The 26,949-nt window shown below is 47.8% G+C and overlaps 2 protein-coding genes across 9 annotated transcripts in view; one reads left to right on the top strand and one right to left on the bottom strand.

The window, feature by feature from the left end:
* Positions 1–26,949, top strand: part of NDE1 (nudE neurodevelopment protein 1) — a 59,674-nt gene that overhangs the window by 21,540 nt on the left and 11,185 nt on the right. The window contains exons 5-9 of one of the 6 annotated variants that reach the window (XM_005224719.5): positions 10,814–10,950; positions 12,272–12,451; positions 13,706–13,797; positions 15,292–15,443; positions 21,051–25,969. In XM_005224719.5, coding sequence (XP_005224776.1) covers positions 10,814–10,950; positions 12,272–12,451; positions 13,706–13,797; positions 15,292–15,443; positions 21,051–21,153 — 664 coding nt within the window. In that variant the 3' untranslated portion in view covers positions 21,154–25,969. 6 annotated transcript variants of the gene reach the window in all.
* Positions 18,876–26,949, bottom strand: part of MYH11 (myosin heavy chain 11) — a 127,470-nt gene continuing 119,396 nt past the window's right edge. Inside the window, exons 42-43 of one of the 3 annotated variants that reach the window (XM_024984963.2) lie at positions 22,780–22,818; positions 19,484–19,572 (exon numbers count right to left, since the gene is read on the bottom strand). In XM_024984963.2, the coding sequence (XP_024840731.1) occupies positions 22,788–22,818 (31 nt within the window). In that variant the 3' untranslated portion in view covers positions 19,484–19,572; positions 22,780–22,787. 3 annotated transcript variants of the gene reach the window in all.

Consider the following 26,949-nt stretch of genomic DNA (forward strand, 5'->3'; position numbering starts at 1 on the left):
ATTTTCTTGCTCTTCATTTGTCTCGTCATTTTGGATTACATTCTGGACATTATGAATGATGTGTTACAGAAGCTATGGATTCTGGTATGTTTTTGTTTGTTTGTTTATTAAGTATGCTGAACTCACACTCCAAACTCTGTCTCCCCTTGTTGGGAAGTAGCTGAAATCTTATTCTTTTAATCAGGCTGCTTCGTGTCTGCATGGTTTGGGTCAGTCAGAGATGGTGGTAGATTTTTATCACCCAAGCCATAGACTCAAAGCTTGTAAAGATACAGGATTCGGTCACTGCTGTTCCTTCCACATGTTGGCTTCCTTCCAGCTTTTGCCAGGGCTGTCAGGTCAGTTTTTCTTCTTTTACCCAGAGTTTGTAGTTGTAATCTCTAGGATATTCGGTTTGATACAAGCTACCTTATCATGCGAAGAGTTGACTCATTGGAAAAGACCCTGATGCTGGGAGGGATTGGGGACAGGAGGAGAAGGGGACGACAGAGGATGAGATGGCTGGATGGCATCACCAACTCCTTGGACGTGAGTTTGAGTGAACTCCGGGAGTTGGTGGTGGACAGGGAGGCCTGGCGTGCTGCGATTCATGGGGTCGCAAAGAGTCAGACACGACTGAGCGACTGAACTGAACTGAGCTTATTATTAGCAGAAGTGGAACCTTTTTTAAAAAAAGTTAGTTTGTAAAAGTTCTTTATGTATTTTTGCTACTGATCTTTTGTCCTGTCTTGAAAACATATTTTGCAGAATAAACTTATCTGTTGACTTTGTGGTATGACTTTCCGTACAAATATTTTTCTTTCTTAGGTCATCAATTATGTCTCCTTTTACTGCTTCTAGATTTCCAGACTTCACTATGGGGATCCCCTGGATTGTTTTTATTTATTTTTGGCTGCGCTGGGTCTTCACTGTGCTCAGGCTTTCTCTCTTTGCAGCCAGTGGCTGGGGGACGGAGGGGAGCTACTCCTCATCACAGCGCACAAGCTTCTCATTGCAATGGCGTCTCTTGTGGAGCACGGGCTCTAGGCACGCAGGCTCAGTAGCTGCGGTGCACGGGCTTGGTTGCTCCCCAACACGCGAAAGATTCCCAGACCAGGAATCGAACCTGTGTCCCCCTTCATTGGCTGGTGGATTCTTATCCATTGTACCACCAGGGAAGTCCATTGATCATTTGATTATGTATGTATTCTGTTTAATTTGTCTGAAAGATTTGTTAATTAATTGTTTTAACTTATGCTTTTAATCCACCTGGCATTTACTTTTGGATCTAGTATAAATTTGTGTCCTATTTTATTTTCATTAGGTACATAGCCACTTGTGCCAGTACTTTGTGTTAAACACTTCATCTCTTTTCCACTGAATTGAACGCATCTCTGTCACATGTGAACCTTTCCTTCAGTTGTCCCTTGGTATCCATGGGGGAATTGGGTAGTCAAATCCCTTAAATAAAATGGTATAGTATTTGCATGTAACTCATGTGTAGCCTCCCATATACTTTAAATTATGTCTAGGTTAATTATAATACCTAATATAACCCGAGACTGGTGATTCAAAAGTAAAGAATCTACCTGCAGGAAACATGGGAGACACAGGTTTCATCCCTGGATTGGGAAGATTCCTTGAACAAGGAAATGGCAACCCACTCCAATGTTCTTCCCTGGAAAATCCCATGGACAGAGGAGCCTGGCAGGCTACAGTCTATGGGGTTGCAAAGAGTTGGACAGAACTGAGCGATTTTAAGCACACACACACAATACAATCAATCAAAAGCTCCATAAACAGTTGCCAGTGAGCGGCAAATTCAAGTTTTGCATTTTGGAACTTTCTGGGGTTTTTTTTTTTTTTTTTTTAATTTTTTGGATTTGCAGTTGGTTGAATCCAAGGATATGCCACCCACAGGTGTGGAGAGTTGACTATATTCTGGAATCTAATGCAAGATTCTTTTCTCTTTTGATCCAGTGTGCAATTTGTGAATTACTGCTAACACCATAATGACTAGAGATTCCCTGGTGGCTCAGACAGTAAAAAATCTGCCTGCAATGTGGGAAACCTGGGTTCGATCCCAGGGTTGGGAAGATCCCCTGGGGAAGGGAATAGCAACCCTCTCCAGTAATCTTGCCTGGAGAATTCCATGGACAGAGGAGCCTGGCGGGCTACAGTCTGTGGGGTTGCAAAAAGTCAGATGCCACTCAGTGACTAACACTTCCACTTTCCATAATGACTTGATTACTGTGGCCTTTATAGTATATTCTGATTTCTGGCAAGCCCCTGGCATACGACCATTTCCACTCATTGATGAAAACAAGTCACACGGCCAAGCCACATTAAGGGCTGGGAAAGTACATTCCACCCACAGTGAGGCTGAAGCAAGGGTGAGGATGGAGGGAGGGTGAAGAACTGGGAGCCATCATGCAGCCTGTCACCGAGAGAGAGTGCATTCACGTGATTCAGAAATACCATTCAGAGGGCTAGCCTTCTTAAATTCAAATTCAAGCAAATAAAAACAGAAATTTGTATTATTCCCCCCACTCCCCCGTCTCTTTCTCCACAAAAGAGCATTCTGTACCCACTATTGTACTTCTTGCCTTGTCACGTAACAGATCTTGGAGGTCTTTCTGTAGTAGGACACAGAGCATTCTTTGTTGGTGGTTTCTTCCCAAGCACATACTATTTTATTGTATGGCTGGTATTGTATGATACATAAGAATTTATTTATCTGTCCCCCTGTGGATGGATATTTGGTGCATTTCCATTCTTTTGCAGTGATAAGTGTTGCTATAGTGAATGATACTCGTTGCTTGCACCGATGAATATCTGTAAATTTCCAGAAGTGGAATTCCTGGGTCAGAGGATATATGCATGTGATTTTGATAGTTTTTACCTGGTTGTTCTCTGTCGCGGTACTAGTTCACATCCCCAACACCTGTGTGAGTCTCTGTTTTCCAAATAGCTTCACTAACAGCATTTTTTTAAGCTTTGAGTTTCTGCCAGTGTAATAGGTGACAAATAAGTACGTTTCTGGATTGTGAATGACCTTGAGTTCCTTTTCATATGTTTAATAACGGTTTTATTTCTTTTTCTGTGAACTCTGTTTATCTTTGCCTATTTTCAGATTGGGTTGCTAGTTGTTTTTTCTCATCAGTTTCAGAAGATGTTTATTATTTGTCTATGATGAGAATTTAAAGCGGTGGGGAGTTTCTCATTTGTCTTCCATCTTTGTCTGTTGCATGCGTTACTGTTGAAAGTTACTTGGATTTCTATGTAGGCAAGCTTATCTGCAATCCAAGGTATATATAGCAATTAATTCTATTTTTCTCTAGTATTCTTCTCCCTTCCTTTCTCTCTCTTTTTCTCTCCTGAAGATCCATTGGATTCATCCTTTAGCTGCATGTGAGTGATAGTCACTCAGTCGTGTGCAACTCTTTGTGACCCCATGGACTGTAGCCTTCCAGGCTCCTCTGTCCGTGGAATTCTCCAGGCAAGAATCCTGGAGTGGGTTGTCATTTCCTTCTCCACAGGATCTTCCCGACCCAGAGGTCGAACGCAGGTCTCCTGCATTGCAGGCAGATTCTTTACCATCTAAGCCACGAGGGAATCCTACTATTAAGAGACATTTCTAAGTATAAAGACAGGTCCACTTAAAAAATATCAGCAGATACATGCTTGACTTTATCTTATAATCTATAGACAGTACATTAGAGTATGTAAAGAACCCTTGCACCTCTTCCTAAGGAATACCTGAGACATAGTAGCAATAAAGTTATAAATGGTGAATAGTTGAATGTTACCATCAGATGTGGTAGTGTTTTGCCAAAAGTTTTCACTTTTGTCTCAAGCTTGAAGATTTGTTAACAAAATAAGCCACTTGTTATATACAAATAAATAATACCAATATTTATTAGAGGTTATCTAGCTTACTTTCAATATACTAACATTAAAAGAAAAGAGAAATAGACACAGCAGAGGGTACTGTGCTGGGTTTTGACCAACATCCAGACTCATACAGTGCTGGGAAGTCTCGTGACACAGCACATCTGGAGTCCCAGTTGGGTAAAGGGCCCAGGCAGTGCATCCGCTCTGGGTGAGACTTCAGATATTGCAGTTTGGGGTTCCCGCTTTTAATCCTGGGACACAAACTGATGTCATCATCAATCTGTGAGCAAATTGCAGCCCTGGTTTCATGTTAATGCTATTTGTTTTCTCTCGTAAAGCTTGGAATGTTGTGTTGCTAAGCCTGGGGCTTGATTGGCCAAGGCCCCTCCAGGGGCTCAACAATTTCAAGATTTGTCCCCTGTCTTCTTGCACTCAGGGCAGCCAGTCAGGACAGTGTCCAGGCAGCTTAGAAGCAAGGTCAGAGGTCTGTTCTGCTTTATCTTTGACGCCTAAACAAAACTGTTTATTTAAATTCCCTAACAGGTAGAGACCCAAATCATCATTTTAGAATGAATAAAGTTCTGGAATGCTGAAGTTTTATTTTTTTAAAAAACTTTAAAACTTTACAATTTCATTATACATCTTTAGTAGTTATGTGTGAAAAATTTGACCATGTGCTGCAAGAACAGTAGTTTCTCAGCACCATCAACTATTGGTTTATTTTGGTCCCTCCAGCTGTATGTCTGTAAAATTAAATAACGCTTTCAACTGAGTAGAGGGTGACCTTGTGAAAGGGTAACCTTGAATGATTCAGGAAATTTTGTTGTTGTTCAGTCGCTCATTCGTGTCCGACACTTTGCCACCCTATGGACTGTAGCACGCGAGGCTCCCCTGTCCTTCACTGTCTCCCGGAGTTTGCTCAAATTCATGTCCCTTGAATCAGTGATGCTGTCCAGCCATCTCAGCCTCTGCTGCCCTCTTCTCCTTTTGCCTTCAGTCTTTCCCAGCATCAGGTTCTTTTCAAATGAGTCAGCTCTTCGTATCAAATGACCAGAGTCCATCCAGTGAATATTCAGGATTGATTTTGTTTAGGATTGACTGGTTTGATCTCCTTGCAGTCCAAGGGACTCTCAGGAGTCTTCTCCAACACCACAGTTCAAAAGCATCAATTCTTCGGCGCTTAGCTTTCTTTATGGTTCAACTCTCACATCCATACATGACCGCTGGAAAAACCATAGCTTTGATTATATGGACCTTTGTTGGCAAAGTGATGTCTCTGCTTTTTAATACACTGTCTAGGTTCATCATAGCTTTCCTTTCAGGGAGCAAGTGTCTTTTAATTTCATGACTGCAGTCACCATCCACAGTGATTTTGGAGTCCAAGAAAACAAAGTCTGTCACTGCTTCTACTTTTTCCCCTTCTATTTGTCAGGAAGTGACAGGACCGGATGCCAGGATCTTAAGTTTTTTGACTGTTGAGTTTTAAGCCAGCTTTTTCACTGTCATCTAGAGGCTCTTTAGTTCCTCTTCACTTTCTGCCATTAGAGTGGTATCATCTACATATCTGAGGTTGTTGATATCTCTCCCAGCAGTCTTGATTTCAACTTGTGATTCATCCAGCCCAGTATTTCGCATGATGTACTCTGCATATAAGTTAAATAAACAGGGTGACGATATACAGCCTTATGTTACTCCTTTCCCAAGTTTGAACCAGTCCTTTGTTCCATGTAAGGTTCTAACTGCTGCTTCTTGACCTGCATACAGGTTTCTCATGAGCTAAGTAAGGAGGTCTGGTATTCCCATCTCTTTAAGAGTTTTCCACAGTTGTTGTGATCCACACAGTCAAAGGCTTTAGCATAGTCAATGAAGCAGAAGTAGATGTTTTTCTGGAATTCCCTTGCTTTCTCAGTGATCGAACAGTTGTTGGCAATTTGGTCTCTGGTTTCTCTGCCTTTTCTGAATCCAGCTTGTATGTCTGGAAGTTCTCAGTTCATGTACTGTTGAAGCCTACCCTGGAGAATTTTGAGCATTACCTTGCTAGCATGTGAAATGAGTGCAGTTGTGCGGTAGTTTGAACGTTCTTTGGCATTGCCCTTCTCTGAGATTGGAATCAAAACTAACCTTTTCCAGTACTGGGACCACTGCTGAGTTTTCCAAATTTGCTGACCTATAGAGTGCAGCATTTCAACACCATCACCTCTTAGGATTTGGAATGCTGCTGCTGCTAAGTCGCTTCAGTCGTGTCCGACTCTGCGCGACCCCATAGATGGCAGCCCAACAGGCTCCTCCGTCCCTGGGATTCTCCAGGCACTGGAGTGGGTTGCCATTTCCTTCTCCAATGCATGAAAGTGAAAAGTGAAAGTGAAGTCGCTCAGTCGTGTCCGACTCTGTGCAACCCCATGGACTGCAGCCTACCAGTCCCTCTTCCGTCCATGGGATTTTCCAGGCAAGAGTACTGGAGTGGGGTGCCATTGCCTTCTCCTAGGATTTGGAATAGCTTAGCTGAAATTCTGTCACCTCCACTAGCTTTGTAGTAATGCTTCCTGAGACCCACTTGTCTTCACATTTCAGGATGTCTGGCTCTAGGTGAGTGATCACACCTTCGTGGTTATCCAGGTCATTAAAACACTTTTTGGACAGTTCTGTGTATTCTTGCCTCCTCTTCTTAATCTCCTCTGTTGAAGAGAAGATGTATCTCTTAATATGAATATTTACTGAAAATCTATTTTTCCGCTTGCCTGTTTTCAGTTTCTCGTAACTGTGAGATTAACAATTTTCACAGTCATTATGTATTGCATCATTTTACTATAATAAATATGCTTTTTTGCATTTTACTCTTGTATATAGATATGCTTTTATATATTTCAGCATATAAAGCACATAGAGCTATTTGTCACTTAGATGACAACTAGGGTACTTACCTTTAGTTGAAAGTAAATATTCACAAAGTAACAATAGACCTAAGCGCCGTGCCCTGCTGGTATTACCCAGTCAAACTGATTGTATACAGTCAGGTGGTTATTGATCCACACAAGTTCAGGAATGCCAGAAATGCCACTGAAGTTGTTCTTCGTTTCTCTGGCATTCCAGAAGCCAATAGTAGATTTTGACCAATTAGTGATTTTAAGTTTTTGATCCAGTTGAAGTTCATCTTGGGGTGCAACATTAGATCCAACATTAATTTTTTCCCGGTGGCTACCTGGTAGTCTCCAGACCTAAAATTGAACCAGGCATCTTTTTCATTGATGATTTGTGATGCCACCTTTATCATAAATTAAATTCTCATATGCATTTGGATCCATTTCCGGACCTTTGGTTCTCTTTGACCTGTCTGCTCTTATAGCTTGCACACTGCAGCCCTCTTCATTATTGAGGCTTCATAATAACATGTTCTTTGTTTCTGGTGGAACTAGCTCCCCTGATCTCTTCTCTTTCACAGTTCTCCTGGCCATTTTTTTCTTTCAGTTTTATTGAGATTTAATTGACATACAGCACTGTATAAGTTTAAGTGTATATAGCACAAGGAATTGACTTACATACATCATGAAATGACTCTCACAATATATTTAGTGGATACCCATCATCTTTTATAGATACAATATTTAAAAAATGGAAAAAAAGTGGTCTTTTTCTGGTAAGAACTCTTAGGATTTAACCTCTTAACTTTGAACACACAGGGCTATTAGTTATAATTACGTTGCATCTTGCATCCGTAGTACTTATTTATCTTATAGCTAGAAGTTTGTGCCTTTGACATCTTCATCCAGTTCCCTTGGCCCCTGAAACCACAAATCTGATCCCTTTTTAAAATCTGTTTGTTTTGAAATATAATTGACCTATTGTGTTAGTTCCTATCATATAACATAGTGATTCAGTATTTCTATACATTTCAGAATGATGCCACAAGCAGTCTACTTTAAGATCTGCCACCAAGCAAAGGTGCTACATGGTTACTGACTGTATTCCCCGCGCTGTATGTCTCATACCTATGACATTTATTTTGCTACTGGAACTTTGTCCCTCTTAATCTAGCTTCCCTGATGGCTCAGTCGGTTAAGAATTTGCCTGCAATGCAGGAGACCTGTGTTTGAGCCCTTGGTCGGGAAGATCCCCTGGAGAAGGGAGTGGCAACCCACTCCAGGATTCTTGCCTGGAGAATTCCATGGACAGAGGAGCCTGGCGGGCTACAGTCCCTGGGGTTGCAAAGAGTCAGACTTGACTGAGCGATGAACACTTTCACTTTCAATCTACCGCACCTATTTTTCTCCTCCTCCAACCCCCTCTTCTCTGGCACCCACCTGTTTAATCTCTGTATCTGTAACCCTGTTTTGTTGTGTTTGTTCATTTATTCATATTTTTAGGTTCTAAGTGTAACTGAAATGTATGATACTTTTCTGTCTCTGATTTAATGCTCTCTAGGTCCCTCCATGTTGGCACAAGTGGCAAGGTCTCATTCTTTCTTACTATTAATGTTCTTCTCCTGAACGTTCTTGTTTCATTGTCTCATCATCTTTCAAATCGGTCCCCCTGTGCCTATACCTCAAATGAAAACCTGTTCGTATTTTTATTAAATGCTGAATGTGAGTGATAGTTGCTCAGTCATGTTCAACTCTGTGCGACCCTGTGGACTGTAGCCCTCCAGGCTCCTCTGTCCGTGGGATTCTCCAGGCAAGAATACTGGAGTGGGTTGCCATACCCTCCTCCAGGGGATCTTCCCAACCAAGGGATCTAACTGGCGTCTCTGATGTCTCCAGCATTGGCAGGCAGGTTCTTTATCACTAGCGCCACCTGGGAAGCCTGTATTTTTATTAGGATGGTGTTAAACTTATTAGATAACTTACAGAGAATTGATTTCTTTATGATTTGGGGTCTGCCTTCTCATACATAGCATATGTTTGCATTTCAGTAAGCCTCTGTGGCCTCAAATCTTAGACGTCTGTTACATGAATTCCTAGCTACAGCATCTTTGTTGTTGTTTGACATGCCAGCCTTAGGATCATTTTAACTGATTCCAGTCTTGTATTCTTAAATATCATCCCTCTATTGTTTTTAATCAGGCATTTTTGGTAACTTTATCTTCTTTACTTCAAAAGACCCTTTGAGTTAGGAACATTAGTTCCTACATTAGGACTCAATCTGGACTTAGAAGGCAGTGCTGAAGAAATGAATGATTTTTTAAATTTGTTTTTAATTGAAGCATAATTACAATATTGTGTTGGTTTCTGCCATACATCAACATGGATCAGCCATAGGTATACATATATCCCCTCCCTCTGGAGCGTCCCTCCCCATCCCACCCCACTGGGTTGTCACAGAGCCCTGGTTTGCATTCCCTGAGTCTTACAGCAAATTCCCATTGGCTGTCTGTTTTACATGTGTTAGTGTATATATTTCCATGCTATGGTCTCTCCATTCATCCCACCCTCTCCTTCCTACCCCACATCCCATGTCCATAAGTCTGTTCTCTATGTTTGCATCTCCATTGCTGCCCTGCCAATAGGTTCATCAATATCGTTTTTATAGATTCCATATATATGTGTTAATGTATGATGTTTATTTTTCTGATTTACTTCATTCTGTATAATAGGCTGTAGGTTCATCCACCTCATTAGAACTGACTCAAATGCTTTCCTTTTTATGGCTGAGTAAGATTCCATTGCATGTATGTACCACGGCTTCTTTATCCATTCATCTATGGATGGACGAGTTAAATGATTGACCCTCCCTTGGCCTTTGAAGGCCTGGAGGCCCAGAGAGGTCAAGTTCCTTAAGAACACTTAGATAGTCTTACTTATTAGAGCTAGGAGGGTTTTATTCCAGACGTTTTTAATCACTATGAGACGATTCAGGGGATGTTAAAGGTCTTTGGACATAAACACGGAATCGGCGAGGAGAATTGCTGACGTTCGTCAAGCATCTGTGAAACACCTGTTGTGTATTACCCCACTTCCCCTGCCCCGCGCGGAGGTCCTGTTACTACCCCTGCACCTCTGCTTTGCATGTGAGGAAACTGAGTCCCAAAGGACGCAGCTTGTCCAAACAGAGTTAAAGATAATTTTTTTTTTTGGTCGTGCTAGGTCTTCGTTGCTGCGTGCAGGCTTTCTCTAGTTGCAGCGAGCAGCGGCTACTCTTCATTATGGTGAAGATGCTCGTGGTGGTGGCTGCTCGTGTTGCGTGGAGCACAGGCTCTGGGGCACATGGGCTTCAGTAGTTGTAGCACGGAGATTCGGCAATTGCGACGCGAGGGCTCTCGAGTGTGGGCTCAGTAGTTGTGGTACTTGGGCTTAGTTGCTTTGCAGCATGTGGGATCTTCCAGGACCAGTGATTGAACCTGTGTGCCCTGCATTGGCAGGCGGATTCTTATCCACCAGGAATGTCCCAGACAGAGTGAAACAGACTTCCTTATGCTGCACTTGTCAGTGCCTTTAACATGACATTCCAGTGACCTGTCTGCACTCTCCAAAATACGTGGTTGTTAGGGCAGCTGGGCTGGGCATTTGAAACTTTTTTAACTTGTTAAGGTAACTGAGGGATAAAGAAGGCCTCTCTTAGGCATGTAAATGCATGATTACTAGATTGCACATGCATCTTAGTGGGATGTTCTGAATGCTGACTACATGGTGAGTCTCTGAGACGAGATGGAACGTGCTGCTCTTGGCGTTTGATCGGGGCCTGTCTGTGGTCCTAATTAGGTCCTGGCTCGTGTTTTGAGTGCTGTGTGGACATGCTCTCAGTAAACCCACGGGACAGCCTTGTGTACCTTGTGAGCTGACGGGCTGTGCAGGTGAAGTGCCTGGTCCCGAAGTCAAGGGGCTGCTCATCTCTGGGATTTGGGATTAGGACGTGTGGGAGCCGGGGCCCGCTCCCCAGGTGTCTTGTCTCTCGGGCGCATAACAGATGCGTTTGTTCCCTCGGGCAACCTTGCTGGTCTCTCACCCAGGGCCACGATCATGTCACTGGAGGACTTTGAACAGCGTTTGAATCAAGCCATAGAAAGAAACGCCTTCCTGGAGAGCGAACTGGACGAGAAGGAGAATCTCCTGGAATCTGTTCAACGACTGAAGGATGAAGCCAGAGGTCAGGTGGCCAGGGCTTTGGTCTGTGGGTTTGACCAGCATTGTGCCCTCTCCTGGCCCGAGGGTGTCCTGTCCCACAGCATCGCCCAGCATGCCCTTTGCTGGAATCTGCACCCTTCTCGGTGCTCTGGTCCAAGGGTGGGGATCACACTGGGCAAGTTGAGGCTTGATTCCTACCCTGTGCTAGGAACTGTCAAATGTCCAACTCTGTAAAGACCCCTAGTGGGTATTTAAGTCCATCACCAGCTTTATGCTTAGCAGGAGCACAGGAGTTTTGTGGGGGGAGAATGCCTGTTGATGGACTTGCTAGCCAGCTCTTTACTTTTGAAATGTGATGGCTGCTAATTCAAGTGGCTTAGAACTCAGGAATCTCATCAGCATTTGCTCTTTGGAGCACTTCTAGAGGTAGGGCTTTTTTTTTTTTTTTTTCAATTTGGCCATGCCATGCAGCTTGTGGGCTTTTAATTGCCCAGCCAGGAATCAAACACATACCTTTGGCAGTGAAAGCGTGGAGTCCTAACCACTGGATCACCAGGGAACTCCCCCAGCCTTCTAACACATTCCCGAGTCATCCAAATTGGGTTCACAAGAGATTTTGTTAAAGTCCTGGTTAATTGTTTATGACGTTCATTTGGTTTCTAATGTGTAGCCAGTAGAAGAGGGATTAAAAAGTAAAACTCTCGAGTTTAAAACATAGTTGTTCCTAAATGTTCGTCAGTAATCATTTGCTTATGTAAATTACATAGATTTATTTTGTGGAATGTTAAATAGTTGAAACAAACATGATACAGATGTAAATGTCATAGAAAGCTTATTAGGACATAACATAGAAGGGGGAAAGTACGTAGATGGTAGATATATGTTTCTAGTTATGCTTAATAAAAATTATATGCTTAAAAAATATGCACACACACACACACACACACACACACACATATATAAACTTTATGTGTGAAAATTCAGAGAAAAAGGATTGAAACGCTCACCCCCATGTTACAGTGATCGGGAGTGAGGCTGAGCATTCGAGGGTGGATTGGGAAGGCGTGTCTTCACTTGGTACTCTGTATATCCTGATACATTGGAATTTTCCTGAAACACTACAGTCATAATTTTAAAAGTTTTTTTTTTTTTTAATCTTTTTGTTTTTACTCAAAAGAAAAACTGTGTGGTCTTGCAAGCCTGCGGGGCAAGGTCCCGTGGGGTCTGCTTCATTCAGGGTTTCCACCGGGAGTTTCTCACTCTGGTGGTGGTTCTTGCTCACCCTTGTCTCCTGCCCCATCACCCACAACAAGGACTTAATCGGAATCCTTTTCCTTGCCTAGATTTGCGGCAGGAATTGGCTGTGCAGCAAAAGCAGGAGAAACCCAGGACGCCCATGCCCAGCTCAGTGGACGCTGAGAGGACAGACACAGCAGTGCAGGCCACTGGCTCTGTGCCGTCCACCCCCATAGCTCATCGAGGACCCAGCTCTAGTTTAAACACTCCTGGGACCTTCAGACGTGGTAAGTGGGGTAGGAGTTGGGAGGGTTCTCTTGGCTTCAAAAGGCTTTCCTGGGTGAGAGAGAAATAGGGCCAGGCTGTACAGCAGGGAGCAGAGGCGGGGCTCACAGGGGTAGACTAATGCGGTAGGTGGGAGGAGCTGCTTGAATGGGAGGCGACAGGGAGCAGTGGAGTCTGCGGCAAACCAGAGAACAGAAGTCTCATCCAGAGGGGCCACTGCCTCTCTGCTTCAGCCGTGAGAGGTGTGAGTCCTTTGGTAAGGACCAGAGGCCAGAAGTCCTCATGTTGTATATGAAATCTCCCAAGTTAAATACTTCAATAACAAGATAAAACATTTTGTGTGTCCAGCAATACATCCTGTAGAACTGGTCCCAGCATAACCTGTGCTGAGTGGGGGAAAAACCAAGAAATGGAGTGCTCACCCAGCCCCTCTGATGACTGATTGGCTGTGGGGCTCTGATTGGGCCACTTAATAACAAATCATAATAATAGACAATTACTGAGCACTCAGGAGGTCCCCGCCCTCTGCTCGCTGTGCTCTGTGTGTACGTACGACCTCCTTGGATTTGCACTGAGACCCAAGAAGCAAGTATGCAAGCCTGGCCCCCATCTGATGGGTAAGGAGACTGACCCTCCAGGTTAAGGAGCTGGCCTGACGTCGCTCAGCTGGCCGATGGCGGGCAGGCTCCGGGCTGACCCCACCACGTACTGCCTGTCCCTCAGCTTGTGCCCAGCAGGCACAGAGTGTGCCGTTGCCAGAGTCCCAGGCTAGTCCCACTTTCCCACTTTAAGCACGTGCCTCAGCTGGGTCTCAGCTGCAGCAGGTGTGGGCAGGACCTGAGATCCTGCATTTCTGACGAGCTCCCGGGTAATGCTGATCCCTGAGCCCTGTGAGCCCTGCTCAGAAGAGAGAGGGGACTCCGAGGGGTGGAACCCTGACCAGTGGGCCTTGTTCAGATGCTGGGAATGTCAGTTAACTGTATGGAGTTCCTCAGAGTTTCAGAGGACTTGCTTTTTTTTTTTATTTCAAAGAATAGCATCTAAAGATAAATACTGAGTATAGTCATCATAAGGCTATGAGAAGTTGGTCATCAGGTAGTCTCATTATGTCGGGCAGCACCCTAGTGATTGAAACAGGGCAGCGTTGGTGGTCAGAGGGCACGGGGACCCACCTCCAGATTTCACACTGAGAGATGTTAGTGCACAGACTTTTCCGTGTGTGTTGGTGTCATGTGTGCGTCCTTTTACACACACAGGCCTGGACGACTCCACTGGGGGGACCCCCCTCACACCCGCAGCCCGGATATCAGCCCTCAACATCGTGGGAGACCTGCTGCGGAAAGTGGGGGTAAGACGGCATCGCGTGGCATGGTGCCCGGCATTCATGGGGCATCCTCTGTCTTCGAGAGGCTTGAGACGTGAACTTACTGGCCGCTTCCCCTCTGGCAGAGGCTTCACGAGTGCAGGTGTAGGCCTGGCTCGTCTCGTGTCCCTTAGAACTGCTGTGCGTCTGTGGGTGGTGTTTCTGGTTTTTAAAGTTTCGTTTGGTTGGTTTTGGCTGCATGGCTTGTGTCTTAGTTCCGCGACCAGGGATTGAACCCAGGTCCCGGGCAGTGAAAGCCCAGAGTCCTAACCACTGGACCTCCAGGGAAGGCCCTCGGGGAGCACTGTTTCTGACAAACCCAGGCTCTGACCCTGAGGCACCCTTCGATCCCCAGGTATACCGTTCTTTGCCCGTGCCATTTTCCCTGGCAGTTGGGGAAATTTGAATGGCATTAGTGATATTTTTCTCAGTTTGAAGAAACTGAGAAAAATTGAAAACTGCCTTCCCTTTTCACACTGTTCATGGAGTCCTTGAGGCAAGAATACTGAAGTGGTTTGCCATTCCCTTCTCCAGGGAATGGCATATTTTGTCAGACATGGTTTTTATTTGCTCAGGGAGTTAAGGAGAAAATCTTGAAAGGCCGGGCAGAGACATGACCTTACAGGTTTTATGTTAATTACAGGGAAGGAGTCTTTGGTGCTTAAGAAATCACACAGCTATTCTCTGTCGTTGTTTCTCTTATTTTTAAAAACGATGGCCTTTCTAAATTTTTATAAATGGAAAGCCGCATAGTTTGAATCCTGCCTGTCTGTCATTGACCAGAATGTGTGTATTCAGAGTTAATAGAAGCTTGCGACGCGTTTCCTGTGTTTTTCTTTTTCGGCTTTTGGTTTCCTGGTTTGCTGTTTTACAGACAGATTTTAACAGTTAGATTATAGAGAAGCCCAGGGTGATCTCAGCGCCCATCTGGTTCCCAGAGGGTCTGTTTACTGCGAGGCAAGTTCTTATTCAAACCTCCTGCCACTTGGTATGTGATTAGGTAACAGCGACACTGAATGATTCCAAAAGTCAATTTCATTCTTTCTTGTAGGCAGACTTGGATCATAGGTAGAGTTAGTGACTTTGTAGGAGGCTCCTAGATATCTTAGACCACCAGTTGTATGAGTTGGATGTACACTGAATTTGGTGGGGGGCAGGAAGGGCACGCTTTGGGGTTCTAATACGATGGTTCTAACATTAGTGGCTCTAGTTTGAGAACCACTCTCTTAAGTTACTATGATGTGAGTGGGCTCTGATGGCCCATACACATAATAACAGTGATGGCATCACCGATGCGATGGACACGAACTTGGGCAACCTCCAGGGGATGGTGAGGGACAGGGAGGCCTGGTGTGCTACGGTCCAGGGGGTTGCAAAGAGTCGGACACAGCTGGGCGACCGAACAACAATATGGGCTCTGAAGAGGGGTGTAAGGGTTCTTGTCTTCAACTTGAGCAGTGAAAGCATCTCTCTCTCCAGGCCCTGGAGTCCAAACTTGCTTCCTGCCGGAACTTCGTGTACGATCAGTCCCCAGGCCGAGCCAGTGGCCCAGCCTCAGGGCGGGGGAGCAAAAACAGAGACAGCGTGGACAGGCGGCCCGGCGGCAGCAACGTGCCTCTCGGTGACAAAGGGTCAGTTCCTTGCGCTGTTCCCCCTCGGTGTTGGGAGAACCCGTGCACTCCAGCCAGAAGCCTCTGACCCCCGACCAATAGCCGTGTTTTTGAAAGTTGCAGGAATTATGTCAGCATATCTCTCTATCCCTTAAGGCCGAGTTAGTTGATATCTTCTGGTTTGGGCAAATGGCCAGGAAGAGGGTCATTTTTATTGACTCTACAGCCCCAGCTCCCAGTCATGCTGTGAGAAAGCCCTTTGTATAAATCACTTATTTGCGACTCAGGCTTCAAACGCTGCTCTGCTTCCCCCAGAAGAGGATTTGATTTTTTTTTTTTTTTAAACCCTTTAGAACCTTCAGGAAACTAAATCAGCCAGACTGGATTCCTGAAGCCAGTCACCGGATTGGAAAACACAAACCTGACCTCTAACAGCTTCATTTATTTTCTGGCCTGAAGAAAATCAGGGCGGCCTCCAGATTCTAGAATTTCCTAAGATGTGCCACCATCTCACTGGCCCCCGGGCCACGTAGATTTGGGGTGGTCAATGGCAGACAGAGGACAGGAGAGGAAGAATTTGTTTTCCCCAGCATGCACATAACTTCTGGACCTTTAGCCGGGGCTGTTCTTTGGAAGGTCTTCTGCGACTGGGCTTTTGTTGTGGCTTTGGGGGAGGGCCGTGAGCGCTAGATGGCCAGTGTCCTTTTCTTCATTTCACAGGAGAGAAAATTGAGACCCAGTGAGACAGTGCTCCCGACCTTGATATTCACCCTTGTAACTTGGTGGGCCCCATGCTACCCAGCCTAGAACAGCTGTAATGTCCGCTTAACTTGGTTTGCTCTGTCTGAAGGTTGGGAAAACGCCTGGAGTTTGGGAAGCCGTCGTCGAATGTTTCCTCACCGTCGCTGCCGTCAGCCCAGGGTGTAGTCAAGATGTTGCTTTAGGAAAGCCACGGAAGCCGAGGCGAGCCCTTCCCCTCCTTCCCTCTTTAAACTAGGTTTTGGGTGTTTTGGGTTTTTTTTAAGTTAGTTTGAGAAATACGAGCAAGCAGTCACACAAAGCCAAGTGACCAAGGCCGTTGCCTGTGGCCCTGGGTCGTTGGCTGCAGGAAATGCAGTCCCTTAACCCCCAGCCTCCGTATTGGCGTGTACAGCCGGGGGACGGGACCAACCTGACCCTCTGGAAAGGGCGACGTGGGTGTCAAGGCCGCCCTATCCTTGTCAGCTGAGCTGAGTCCCAGTTGGTCTTGAGAGGTGTTTTTAATGATCGGAGACACCTATGAAGTGGAGCCTGAGCCCATCCTAGGCGCACCCTGCCCCCAACAGCTGGTGCTTCTTCCGGAACAAAATCTCCAGTGCGCCATGGCACGACAGGGGTCCATGCCCTGAAGTCATGCCTGGGGTGAAGAATAGAACAGGCACGTACCTTTTATTTAAACTGTGGTGTGGTGTACCTCCAAGACCTTTTTTTTCCCCCAAAGTGGAGTCTGATTGCTTTACAGTGTTGTTGAGTTTCTGCTGTACAGCAGAGTGAATCAGCGACGTGTATACACGTATCCCACCACCCCTCTAAGTCGTCACAGAGCACCGAGCTGAGCTCCCTGGGCTATACAGCAGCTTCCCACTGGCTGTTTTATACACATGTGCCTCCAAGACTTTTTAATCTGCCTGTCGCTGAGGCTTTTAGAGGCATGCTTGAGTTTCAGTGTGAATTTTGTGGGGACCAGGTCAGTGGAAAATCTGTCTCCTCTTTAGACCTATCCTTGTCCTGAGCCTCCCACCCTGGTCTGGGAGTGACCTCTGCTTCTGAGGGTTTCTGGGGGGTGATGGCCTTAGCGATGCAGCCCCTGAGAACAGGACTTCATTCAAAGCCTTGATGAAATAATCAAGGTGACCTTCAGATAAGATGAAGCCACCAGGGTTGCATGGGGAGCGTCCTTATTAAAGAAGAAACGAACCCAGGATTTCCATGCAGACAGCATGTGGCTCCTCCCTGCTGGTTTGGAACAGCCACCTCACACTTTGGACACAAGTAAAAAGAACATGGGAATTCAGGCATATGCATGCAGCCTAACAGCCTTCTGTTACTAAGTTATTTTTCCAAAAGAACAGCAAAAATATCCAGTTGAAAACAACTTTTCAAGTGCTACTGAAATTCAGCAGAGAATTAAACTCCAGTGCTCACCTCATTACCATGGCAACACTCTAACCTGTATCGGTAAAAGATGTACTTTTATTTTTTTAAAAGAACAATAAAATCAAGAGAAACTGATTTTCAGCTAGTTTGTGACGGTCAGTAAATGCCGGTTAATGCTTCTGTGCTTGTGCATCCGATGGTGGAAACCTTTTTTTTTTTAACCAAGTGACAATGAAAAAAAAACCTACTTTTTAAAAGTTCCCTTTCGGGTCAGCTTAGAATTGTGTTGTGTATGTCCTATTCAAGTCGTATCGACGTTTGGTCTTTCAGCGTGTCCTCCGTCTCTGTGGTTCCTTTCTTTTCAGTCTGTTTGAGCCCACAGAGTCTGAGTATGGAGTCGTTTGTGTTGAGTGGAACCTTTGCCAGGCAGCTCGGTCTAGAGCATGCAGGTGAAGGAAAGGACTGGCCCAGACCCGGTTTTTATGGCCCTCATACCAAGAACGGTTTATACATTTTTAGAGGATAGTTTAATAATTTTTAAAAAAGACAAAAATGTGACAGAGACCATTTCTGGGCCTTTATAGAAAAAGTTGGTCAACCCCTGCTGGGCGAAGTCTTGTGTTTTAACTCAAACATTCAAGGAACGCTTATTATTCTTCACATTAACTATGTACCTGGTTTGTGTGTTTTGTTTTTAAGAATTTTTTATGTAGATAGTTTTTAAAGTCTTTATTGAACTTGTTGTAATATTGCTTCTGTCTTATGTTTTGTTTTTTTGGCTGTAAGGCATGTGGGATCTTGCTCGACCAGGGTTCAAACCCACACCCCCTGCATTGAAGGCAAAGTCTCAGCCACCAGGGAAGTCCCCATCATGTGCTGTTTTGATTGATGTGCATGTTCTTTCTGAGCCCCGTCCTGCTCCCTGAGCCACGAGCTGCTCACCTCCTGCGTGGAAGAGCCCCTCCCTCAGACTCACTCTGAGGTTCCGCTCTCCTCCTGGCCAGCTGTGGAGTGTTGGACAATTCATCTCACCTCCCTAGACCTCAGTTTCCCCATTTAATGAATTAACAACCCTGACTTCATAAACGTTAGTCACTTAGTCATATCTGCCTCATTGCAACCCTATGGACTGGAACCCACCAGGTTCCTCTGTCTATGGGATTTTCCAGGCAAGAATACTGTTGCCAGTGGGTTGCCAGTTCCTGCTCCACTGACTCCATAGGATCATCATAAATGAGGCCACTCTGCCCCCTCTCCCTCCCCTACCCATCTCGTCCTGTCCTTTTTCTCTAGAAAGCAACAGAAAAGCCAACTCGGTTGTAGTGATTTATAACCTTTTATTAGTGAGGGTGTCCTTAAGTACAGTCAGTGCATATAAAACAGTGTGAATTTCCTGCTCTTAGCCTTTGAGCGGCGTCTCCTTTGTAACTCACGTGACTACAGAAGGCACTTGGTCTCAGTGAACTGTGTGCATCTGACGTGTGGGAACCGGAGGGAAGAGGAATTCTCAAACCGGCCCCCACCCCCACCCCGGGATGATGGAAGGGTCCACAGGGCAGGAAAGTTGGGGAGTGGGAGCAGGGGCACCCGTCTCCGTGGTGACTTTCTCCTCGTTTCATCAGTTACCGTGGATATATCTTTCTAAAAATTCAAAAAAATCTCTGCACAGGTCTTGGCAGAGAGGTTGGGTGTGTCTGTGTCTCCTGTTGGATTTTTCGCCTTTGGTACCTCGTTCCAAACTTAAGATGATGCCCTGAATGCAGGGCGGTGTTTATATTCATCGTGAGGGGTGTCTGTGATGTTTGGAGTTTGAAAATGGATTTAGACAGTGCTAAGCGGAGTCCACTGGGTTTGGTTCTGTGCCGTTTTTGAGCAAGTCATTCATTCACTGGCTTTGGTTCCGTTGAAGTCAGCATCGCGAGCGTCCATTTCCTCCTCAGACCCATCTGCGTTCTCAATAACTCTACGTCCTCCAGACCTTCTTGTGGGAACAAAAGAGGTCTCGTTCCCTCGCCTGTGGGTTTTTAAGAAGACACACGTTTGTTTAGTACAGAAACCTCCCACGAGATTGGAGGAGGTTTTCAGACTGAGCAGAGAACAAACAGAGACTTGGAACAAATGAGACGCAAATATATTCAGGTGGAAGTGAACAAATCCTGACCCATCTGGAGGTATGGGTGCATTTAATCAGCTGCAATGGGGGCAGAATAGGTTTTTCAAAGCAGGACCGTCTGCTTTAAAAAAATGTCTGGCTTGGTCAGTTGCTGACCCACTGGCTTCTGGTTGGCTGTGGACTTGTATTTAGAAAAGAAGGGGGAGAGGCAAGTAGGGTGATGGCCCCACGTGGGATTATTCCTACCCTCTGGGGCTGGGATGAGGGGGACCTGTTGTGTCCACACCTCCTCTTTTGCAGAAGGAAAAGTGGGGAGGGGGTTAGGTTTTGAATTGTAGGAACCTGAGTGTGACCACCAAGGGCAGCCTTCAGAGGGAAGGAGGTCCCTGTGTGGTCGCCAGAAGAATGCTGTCTGGTTAAAGGCACCAACACACCCTGCTTCCGTGGAGCAGAATTCTTGGACTGAGTTCCCCCAGGGCAGGGATCTCGTCTGTTTCGTGCTCACCATGGCAGGCACCGTGCAAGGCAAACAACAGGTGCTCAGTGGATATTTGTCAGAAAAACATTAGACCCGTTAATCCAAGGTGTCCCCCTAACTGGTGGGACGCCCCTTTCTGTCTTTCCCACTCCCATCGCCTCGTCTCTGTCCTGCTGGATGCCCTTTTCCCACCAGGGCCCGGCCTGCTCACTGGCAGGGAAGCTTTGTGTAAGAAGGCGGGGCAGGCAGGCAGGAGGAAAAGTCAGACCCGCCTGCTCTTAACCTCCACCATTTGGAAGGAATGTTCGCCTTCTTTTCAGCAACCACAACAAATAATGTTATATGTTGAGCTCTGGCCATCTGACCCCGTTTGATGGGTCTTAACTCATTTTAGGATGTCTAAGAAGAAAGCAGACTTTTGCAACAAAAAACGATCCACTTCACGACACAAAGGCGGGACAAAGGAAAGCCATGAGGGTGAGCCCAGCCCATCGATTCTTTAGTCACAGGGGGCGACTCAGACAGGCAAGACAGGAGGCAGAAGCAAGGCCCAGAGATTCCTGATCGCTGACAGGCTTCCCAGCACAAGCCATCTGGGGTCCAAGGGTGGGAGGACCTGGGCCGGTAAAGCCCACTGGGTGTGGCAGATGGTACTTCCAAGGGGGCAGCGATCAGGAATAAATACTTAAAGTGGTAGGCACCGCCAACTAAAGACTCAGGGCAGCCTTCCTCCCATCAGAGGAAGCTTCTAGGTCCCCAACTCCTTTGAAAGTAACTTTATATCACTCCCTCCCTAGAGGTGACCTTTAAAAATCTCTTCCTTCCCTAGCAGCGTGTTCTCTCGGCATGCAGGGCTCAGCAGTCGTCCACACAGCTTTCTCCTCTGTGTCTAACCTTCCAGGTTCAACACTGGATGGGATGGGCTGGGAAACAGTGCCTCGGTTTCCCTTTGCCTCTCAGAAGAGCCTGTACTTGCTAACTGCGTGTGTGCTAAGCTGCTTTAGTCGTGTCCAACTCTTTTGTGACCCGGTGAACTGTAGCCCTCCAGGCTCCTCAGACCATGGGGATGTTCCAGGCAAGAATACTGGAGTGGGTTGTCACGCCCTCCTCCAGGGGATCTTCCTGACCCAGGGATGGAACACGAGTCTCTCATATCTCCTGCATTGGAATGTGGGTTCTTTACCACTCGCTTCCCCACCTGGGAAGCCCACGTTTGCTAAGTAGAGGAGTTGAACTGATCAATGTGCTCCTTTGGCTTAAGAAGTAAATCAATCACTCCTGGGTCCCTGGAAGCCCCCCTGTGTGGGCACCAGGCCTGAAGCTGGTCTGTTTTGGTTCAGGAGGCTTGCTTGAAGGAACAGAACTCATATGCTAGGCATAAGTTGATAACTGGCTGTCTCTGCCAAAGGAAGTAAGGGACTCCTCTAAAAATTTGCTTTAAGTGTCTGATTCTGGAGAATTTGGGTTCTGTTCACGGACTCAGGAACATATCTCAGGCACTGCTGGCGTCCCAGGAATGAGCATGAGCGTGTAGGGCCTGCTACCCTACAAGGATTCAGGTTCCATCAACCTGATGGAGGGCCTACACTCCAGCCAAGCCTGGGACCCAGCTTATCCCACGATCCGGAAGAGCTGCCAGGAGAGCCGCTCAAGAGCAGTGCCCCAGAGGCGTGACGCTCCTGCCTAAAGCTCCTGCCTAGACCCCCTCCACCTTTAAGTATTATGGGTACAGCGACAGCAAAGCTGAGATTTCTCCAGGAGAGCAGACAGACAGAAGGCAGGGCTGGCTGGGCCTCAAAGAGGATGACGGGGAAGCCGGGCCCCAGAGCCCAACTGCACGTGTGAAGATGTTAGAATCCCAGAGAAGCCGAGGCCTCTGGCCCCTGTCTTTGATGGCTCCGTGCACCCCCCGAGTCGTGGGTGTCCATCCCTGGTCTGTGAACACGTGCCTGTGAGGCCTCTGGGAAAGACTCGGCCTGACCTGGCCTTCGTGCGCTCAAGATGTGGTTAGCGGCCGGCCTCACTGAAGCCCCACGCAGCCCTAGTGAGGGTGAGACATCGGGATGAGAGCTCGTTCTCTCGCACGCATGTGTGGAAACCCCAGCCCGGGGGGGCCTGTGGCTGGGGGCCACCATGACCCTGTGCCTGGCTCACTCCAACTTGTGAACCAGACCAGCCGATGACAGCCATTCTCCAGGAAGGTACCCGGACGGTGGTGCTGGTGCCTCTGCTCAGCAAGGTGCCTGAGCCGGACGAGGGGGCACAGCCCAGCCGTGGCCTCACTGTGTACGAGGGGCCTGCCGCCCAGGTAAGAACCCTCCAAGCCACGCAAAACAGCCTCTGAACTTGTCAGCACGCAGTGTGACAGGCCACATCAGTGCCACGTCAGACGCCCAAGCGGGAGGAAGGAAGGAGACTTTGTGAAGATGCATGTTTGGGTGCATGTTGGCTTTGACGAAAGACCGTTTTGGACCTAAGATCCCTAAGCCTTCGGACTTGGTAGACATCTCAGAAGTTTGGGAGGGCCCACGAAGGGGGACAGGGAGACGGGGGGCGCGTGCTGGCAGAAAGGAAATGGAAACCAGGAGCCACACACGCACACACGAGCCGCGAAGCTGCAGGCATGATACCTGGTGAGTCATTGCGGAGTTTCCTGGGGGAGGGGGGCTCTGAAACAGAGAGAGAGAGTCCCCAGTGGTTACCATCCTCCTGTTCAAGTGCGAGTTTAATCATTAAAAGCGTTTGCTTCAATTCAGTAGTTACAGCCACTTTTAAGGACCCTTACAGCGGAACGCCTGCAGCCACCAAGCACTCAGGGAAGCGGGCACACAAAGGGACAAGTGGTCTGTTTTTTTCCAATTAAAAAGCACTTTCTGTCCTTCAGAGCTTAAAGAACGCAGGCTCAATGGCTTCCTCCCCTTCTGCATTTCTCTTCAGGAAGGTAAAGGAATCTGAGTAAGCTAGGCCAGAAGATCCTTGTAAGACCAGAACCTGAACAGCTCCAGGCAAGGAGCCTGCAGCAGCCTGTTGCTCCATTACCATGACTGTCTCTACTGCCTCTCACGCCCCTAGCCAGGAGGTAGAGGCGGGCACCTGGGCAGCTCACGTGGAGATGCCTGGCAGTCTGGGGAGGGATGGGTGCATTGGTCAGGCTCTAATGAGGGCTCGTATTGCGATGTATCTGGCTGGTAAAATCTGTGAAACATGCATTGTAATTCCTTGCTCATGGAGAAGCTGGCTAGGCTTGCGAACCTCACTCATAGTTCCTGTGCTTGATCTTGGGTTTTTGCATGTTTGGAGGACTCAGAGAAGGCAGCAAAGGTGGGAGCTGTCTTCCACCCATATGTACGTGTATGCTTATGTTAACTGTAAAAAGTGGGTGGTCTAATACCGGCCTGTACGGCCCTGAGAAGGGTCAGTTATATGGGACAGAATCCAAAAGGGATAGTCAACTTGTGCTGCACGAATGACGGGTCCCAGGAATATCCTGGCAGTCTAGTTGGCACTCTGAGCTCTCTCTGCCAAGGACTGGGTTCAGTCCCTGGTCCAGGAACTAAGATCTCATAAGCCTCGAAGTGCACCCTAAAGATTTTAAAAATTAAAAAAAAAAAAAAAAAAGACATCAGTCCCAAGAAAGGGACAGTGATAACAAAATGGCAAGAGAGCTGGGGTGGCTGAGTGCGCCCCACTGCTCAGCCCACGCCCATGGAAGGGCAGCGTCCGGTCAGCAGCAGAGAGGGCTCTGGGGGCTCCAGCAGTGGGGACACGTCGCCCGCCCGCCACCTCGCACAGGCAGGGGGCTCCTTCCTGAACGCCTGCACTTGGAACCCGCTGCTCACTCCCCGCTTGTGAAAGCGGTTCAGGCTTCCCCTCATCTCCTAGAATGGTTCTCAGGGTCTGGAGCTGAGATGCCAGGTGATTTCAGAGGGTTCCCAGGCATGCCTTCGGGTTGCTTAATGGCACCTTGAGAAAGGGGTTCCCCTTCCCACTCTTTAAATACATCTGATTACGTCAGAGAGTCTGGTGCTAATGTTTTTTGTCATTGCCTTTTTAATGAGAAGTCGGCCTTTGGGTCACAGTCATCAGTTTGTGGCCACAATAGCTAGAACTCACTGTTGTCTTGTTTTCACTGTGTTTAACTTGATTGGGACCTGCTGATGCAAGGGACCCTGGTTTAACGATACAGGGGAGGTAGGTTTCATTTGTGAATAGACACTTGTATGGTTTACACAGTAAACTTCACAGAAAGTATCAAGTCGACAAAAGGACAGGTGGTGAGAGACTAAGGCAAATGGGAAAGGTGGTGTGAGAATGGCTGAGGTTGAAGAAACGTCATCTCTGACCCAACGACTGAAGGTTTACTTTGTGCCCAGACACTGGGGATGAATAAGCAGACACAGCCTCTGTGTTTATGGCCTTGCAGGCCAAGAGTGAGGACAGACTGTATGTGACATAAATACAAGAATAACAAGCTCCACGATGACAGGTGGGTAAGAGAGAGGAGAATGCCAGGGAGTGAGACAGGAGGTTCTGATCACATGGATGAGCAAACACCTGAAGGAAGGCAAGGAGGGGGCAGCTGTTGCAATGAGCTGCGGGAAGAGCATTCCAGGCAGAGACTGTAGCCAGTGCAAGGGCCCTGAGGCAGAAGATGGAGAGGTGGAGGGTAACTTAGGAGGCAGAGGACAGAGATCGTGCAGGGCTTGGTGGAACTAACTGTTGTCAAGATGTTACTTTGAGCGAGATGGGGGCCCATGGAGGGCTCCAAACAAAGGAGGGGCATGACCCCACACCATTTCTGTGTTGAGAACAGGCTGTAAGAGGCCAGTATGGACGCGAGAGGCCCACAAGGAGGCTGAGAAAGTCGTCCAGATGGGAGGAGAGGGTAGGTTGGACGAGGTGGCAAGAAGTGGATGGATTCTGGATGCAGAGTATTTTTTAAGGGAAAGTTGACTGGATTTCTCAACAGCTTGGATGCATGGTGTAATGGAGAGAACAATAAGGCAGCTTCTGGCCTAGGTTAACAGCAGCTTTGAACCGGGGAGGACTGTGCGAGGAGCTGGTTGGGGATGAGAGGGTTCAGTCAGGGCTCAGGTCGCGGTGTGTTTGGGTGTGGGCTTCCTGTTAGGCACTGAATAGGAAGGTCAAGGAAGTCTGGAATCCCAGGAAGTCTGGGCAGGAGATAAACTAGGAAGTCACTAGCTGTGGATGGAATTCCAAAGCCACCAGGCTGGTTGAGATTCACCTGAGGAGTGAGTGGAGATGGAGATGGAGAGAGGACCAGGGTGGCAGTCTGGGCAGACCAGCAGCAACTGGCCTTTAAGGTGCGGCACCAGCAGAAGAGGTGAAGGGCGGCCAGAAAGTGGGAAGGACAGCGGTGAGGGCGGGGCCGGGAGGCCTGTGCGGAGGCACCACGTATGCTGCCGAATCGAATCGGGAGTTTCACGGTGACAGGCTGCAGGGAAGTGGGGTTGGGTTTGTTCAGCTGATGGAGCGACTCAGCGAGAGAGAATATATCACAGGGTAGAAGGGTAAGACTTTAGGGAGCAACATCCTTGGTTAAACAAGAGGGTGAGGGGTCTAGTGGTGGGGTTGACCTCAGTTGGTGCTGGACAGTTGAGCACAGAAATGGGGGGAAAAGTAGAGGAAATGAGTACAGATGTAGAGAGGTATGGAGAAATGGGGGCTTGTTTATACTTCACGATGCTTTCCTTTTTTCAGTTAAAGAGGAAGCGAAGTCATCAGTGGAGACTGAGGATGGCAGAGGGAGTAAGTTCAGGGAGGGTGAAAAGCAGGTGCCTAAGTTGGTGAGGTGAGGGGGGGAGGGGAGGGGTGAGAGGGTGGGGGAGGGAGGGGTGAGAGGGGGGTGAGAGGGTGGGGGAGGGGAGGGGTGAGAGGGAGAGGGAGGGGAGGGGTGAGAGGGAGAGAGAGGGAGGGGGAGATGGTGGGGGAGGGGAAGGGTGAGAGGATGGGGAGGGGTGAAAAGGTGGGGGAGGGGGAGGCTGGGGAAGGGGAGGGGTGAGGGTGGGGGAGGGGTGAAGGATGGGGGAGGGGTGAAAGGATGGGGGAGGGGAGAGGTGAGGGGTGAGAGGGTAGGGGAGGAGTGAGAGGGGGGGGAGAGAGGGGGAGAAGGTGGGGGAGGGGAAGGGTGAGAGGATGGAGGGGTGAAAAGGTGGGGGAGGGTGAGGCTGGGGGAGGGGAGGGGTGAGAGGGGAGGGGTGAGAGGGCAGGGGAGGGGTGAAAGGATGGGGGAGGGGAGGGGAGAATTGAGGGGTGAGAGGGTGGGGGAGGGGCGGGTGGGGGAGGGGAGGGGTGAGGCTGGGGGAGGGGAGGGGTGAGAGGGTGGGGGGTGGGGGAGGCTGAGAGGAGGGGGAGGGGGGGGGGGAGGGGTGGGGGAGGGGAGGGGAAAGTCCCGGCAGCACTAAGTGGGGTCAGCCTGGTGTCTCAGTGGCACGTTTCTCAATGAAGTGGCAGCGCTCCTGTTGGCTTTCTTGCACAGCTTTGAGCTGCAGAAGGTTGGCAGTTGGATTTCATTTGGGTTGTATTTTAACCAAATAAGCCCAGCACAGCAGGAAGAGGGACCAGAGTGTGGAGGATGTGGAAGAGGCTGATCATAACTGTGCAGTCAGTGGGCTGCTAGAGGATGAGCCGAGGGGTGCAAGACCCCAGTGGAGACAGAGGGGAGAGCTGAAGAAAGGTGGGGCGGGCTGATGATGTGATCCCTGATGGTCAGGTTAGAGCTGAGAGTTAGCAGGAGTGCAGGTGAGTGGCAGGGCCCTGGAGGAGAGAAGGTCATGGAC

Source organism: Bos taurus, chromosome 25 (assembly GCF_002263795.3).
Source record: "Bos taurus isolate L1 Dominette 01449 registration number 42190680 breed Hereford chromosome 25, ARS-UCD2.0, whole genome shotgun sequence".
Classification (NCBI taxonomy): Eukaryota; Metazoa; Chordata; class Mammalia; order Artiodactyla; family Bovidae; genus Bos; species Bos taurus.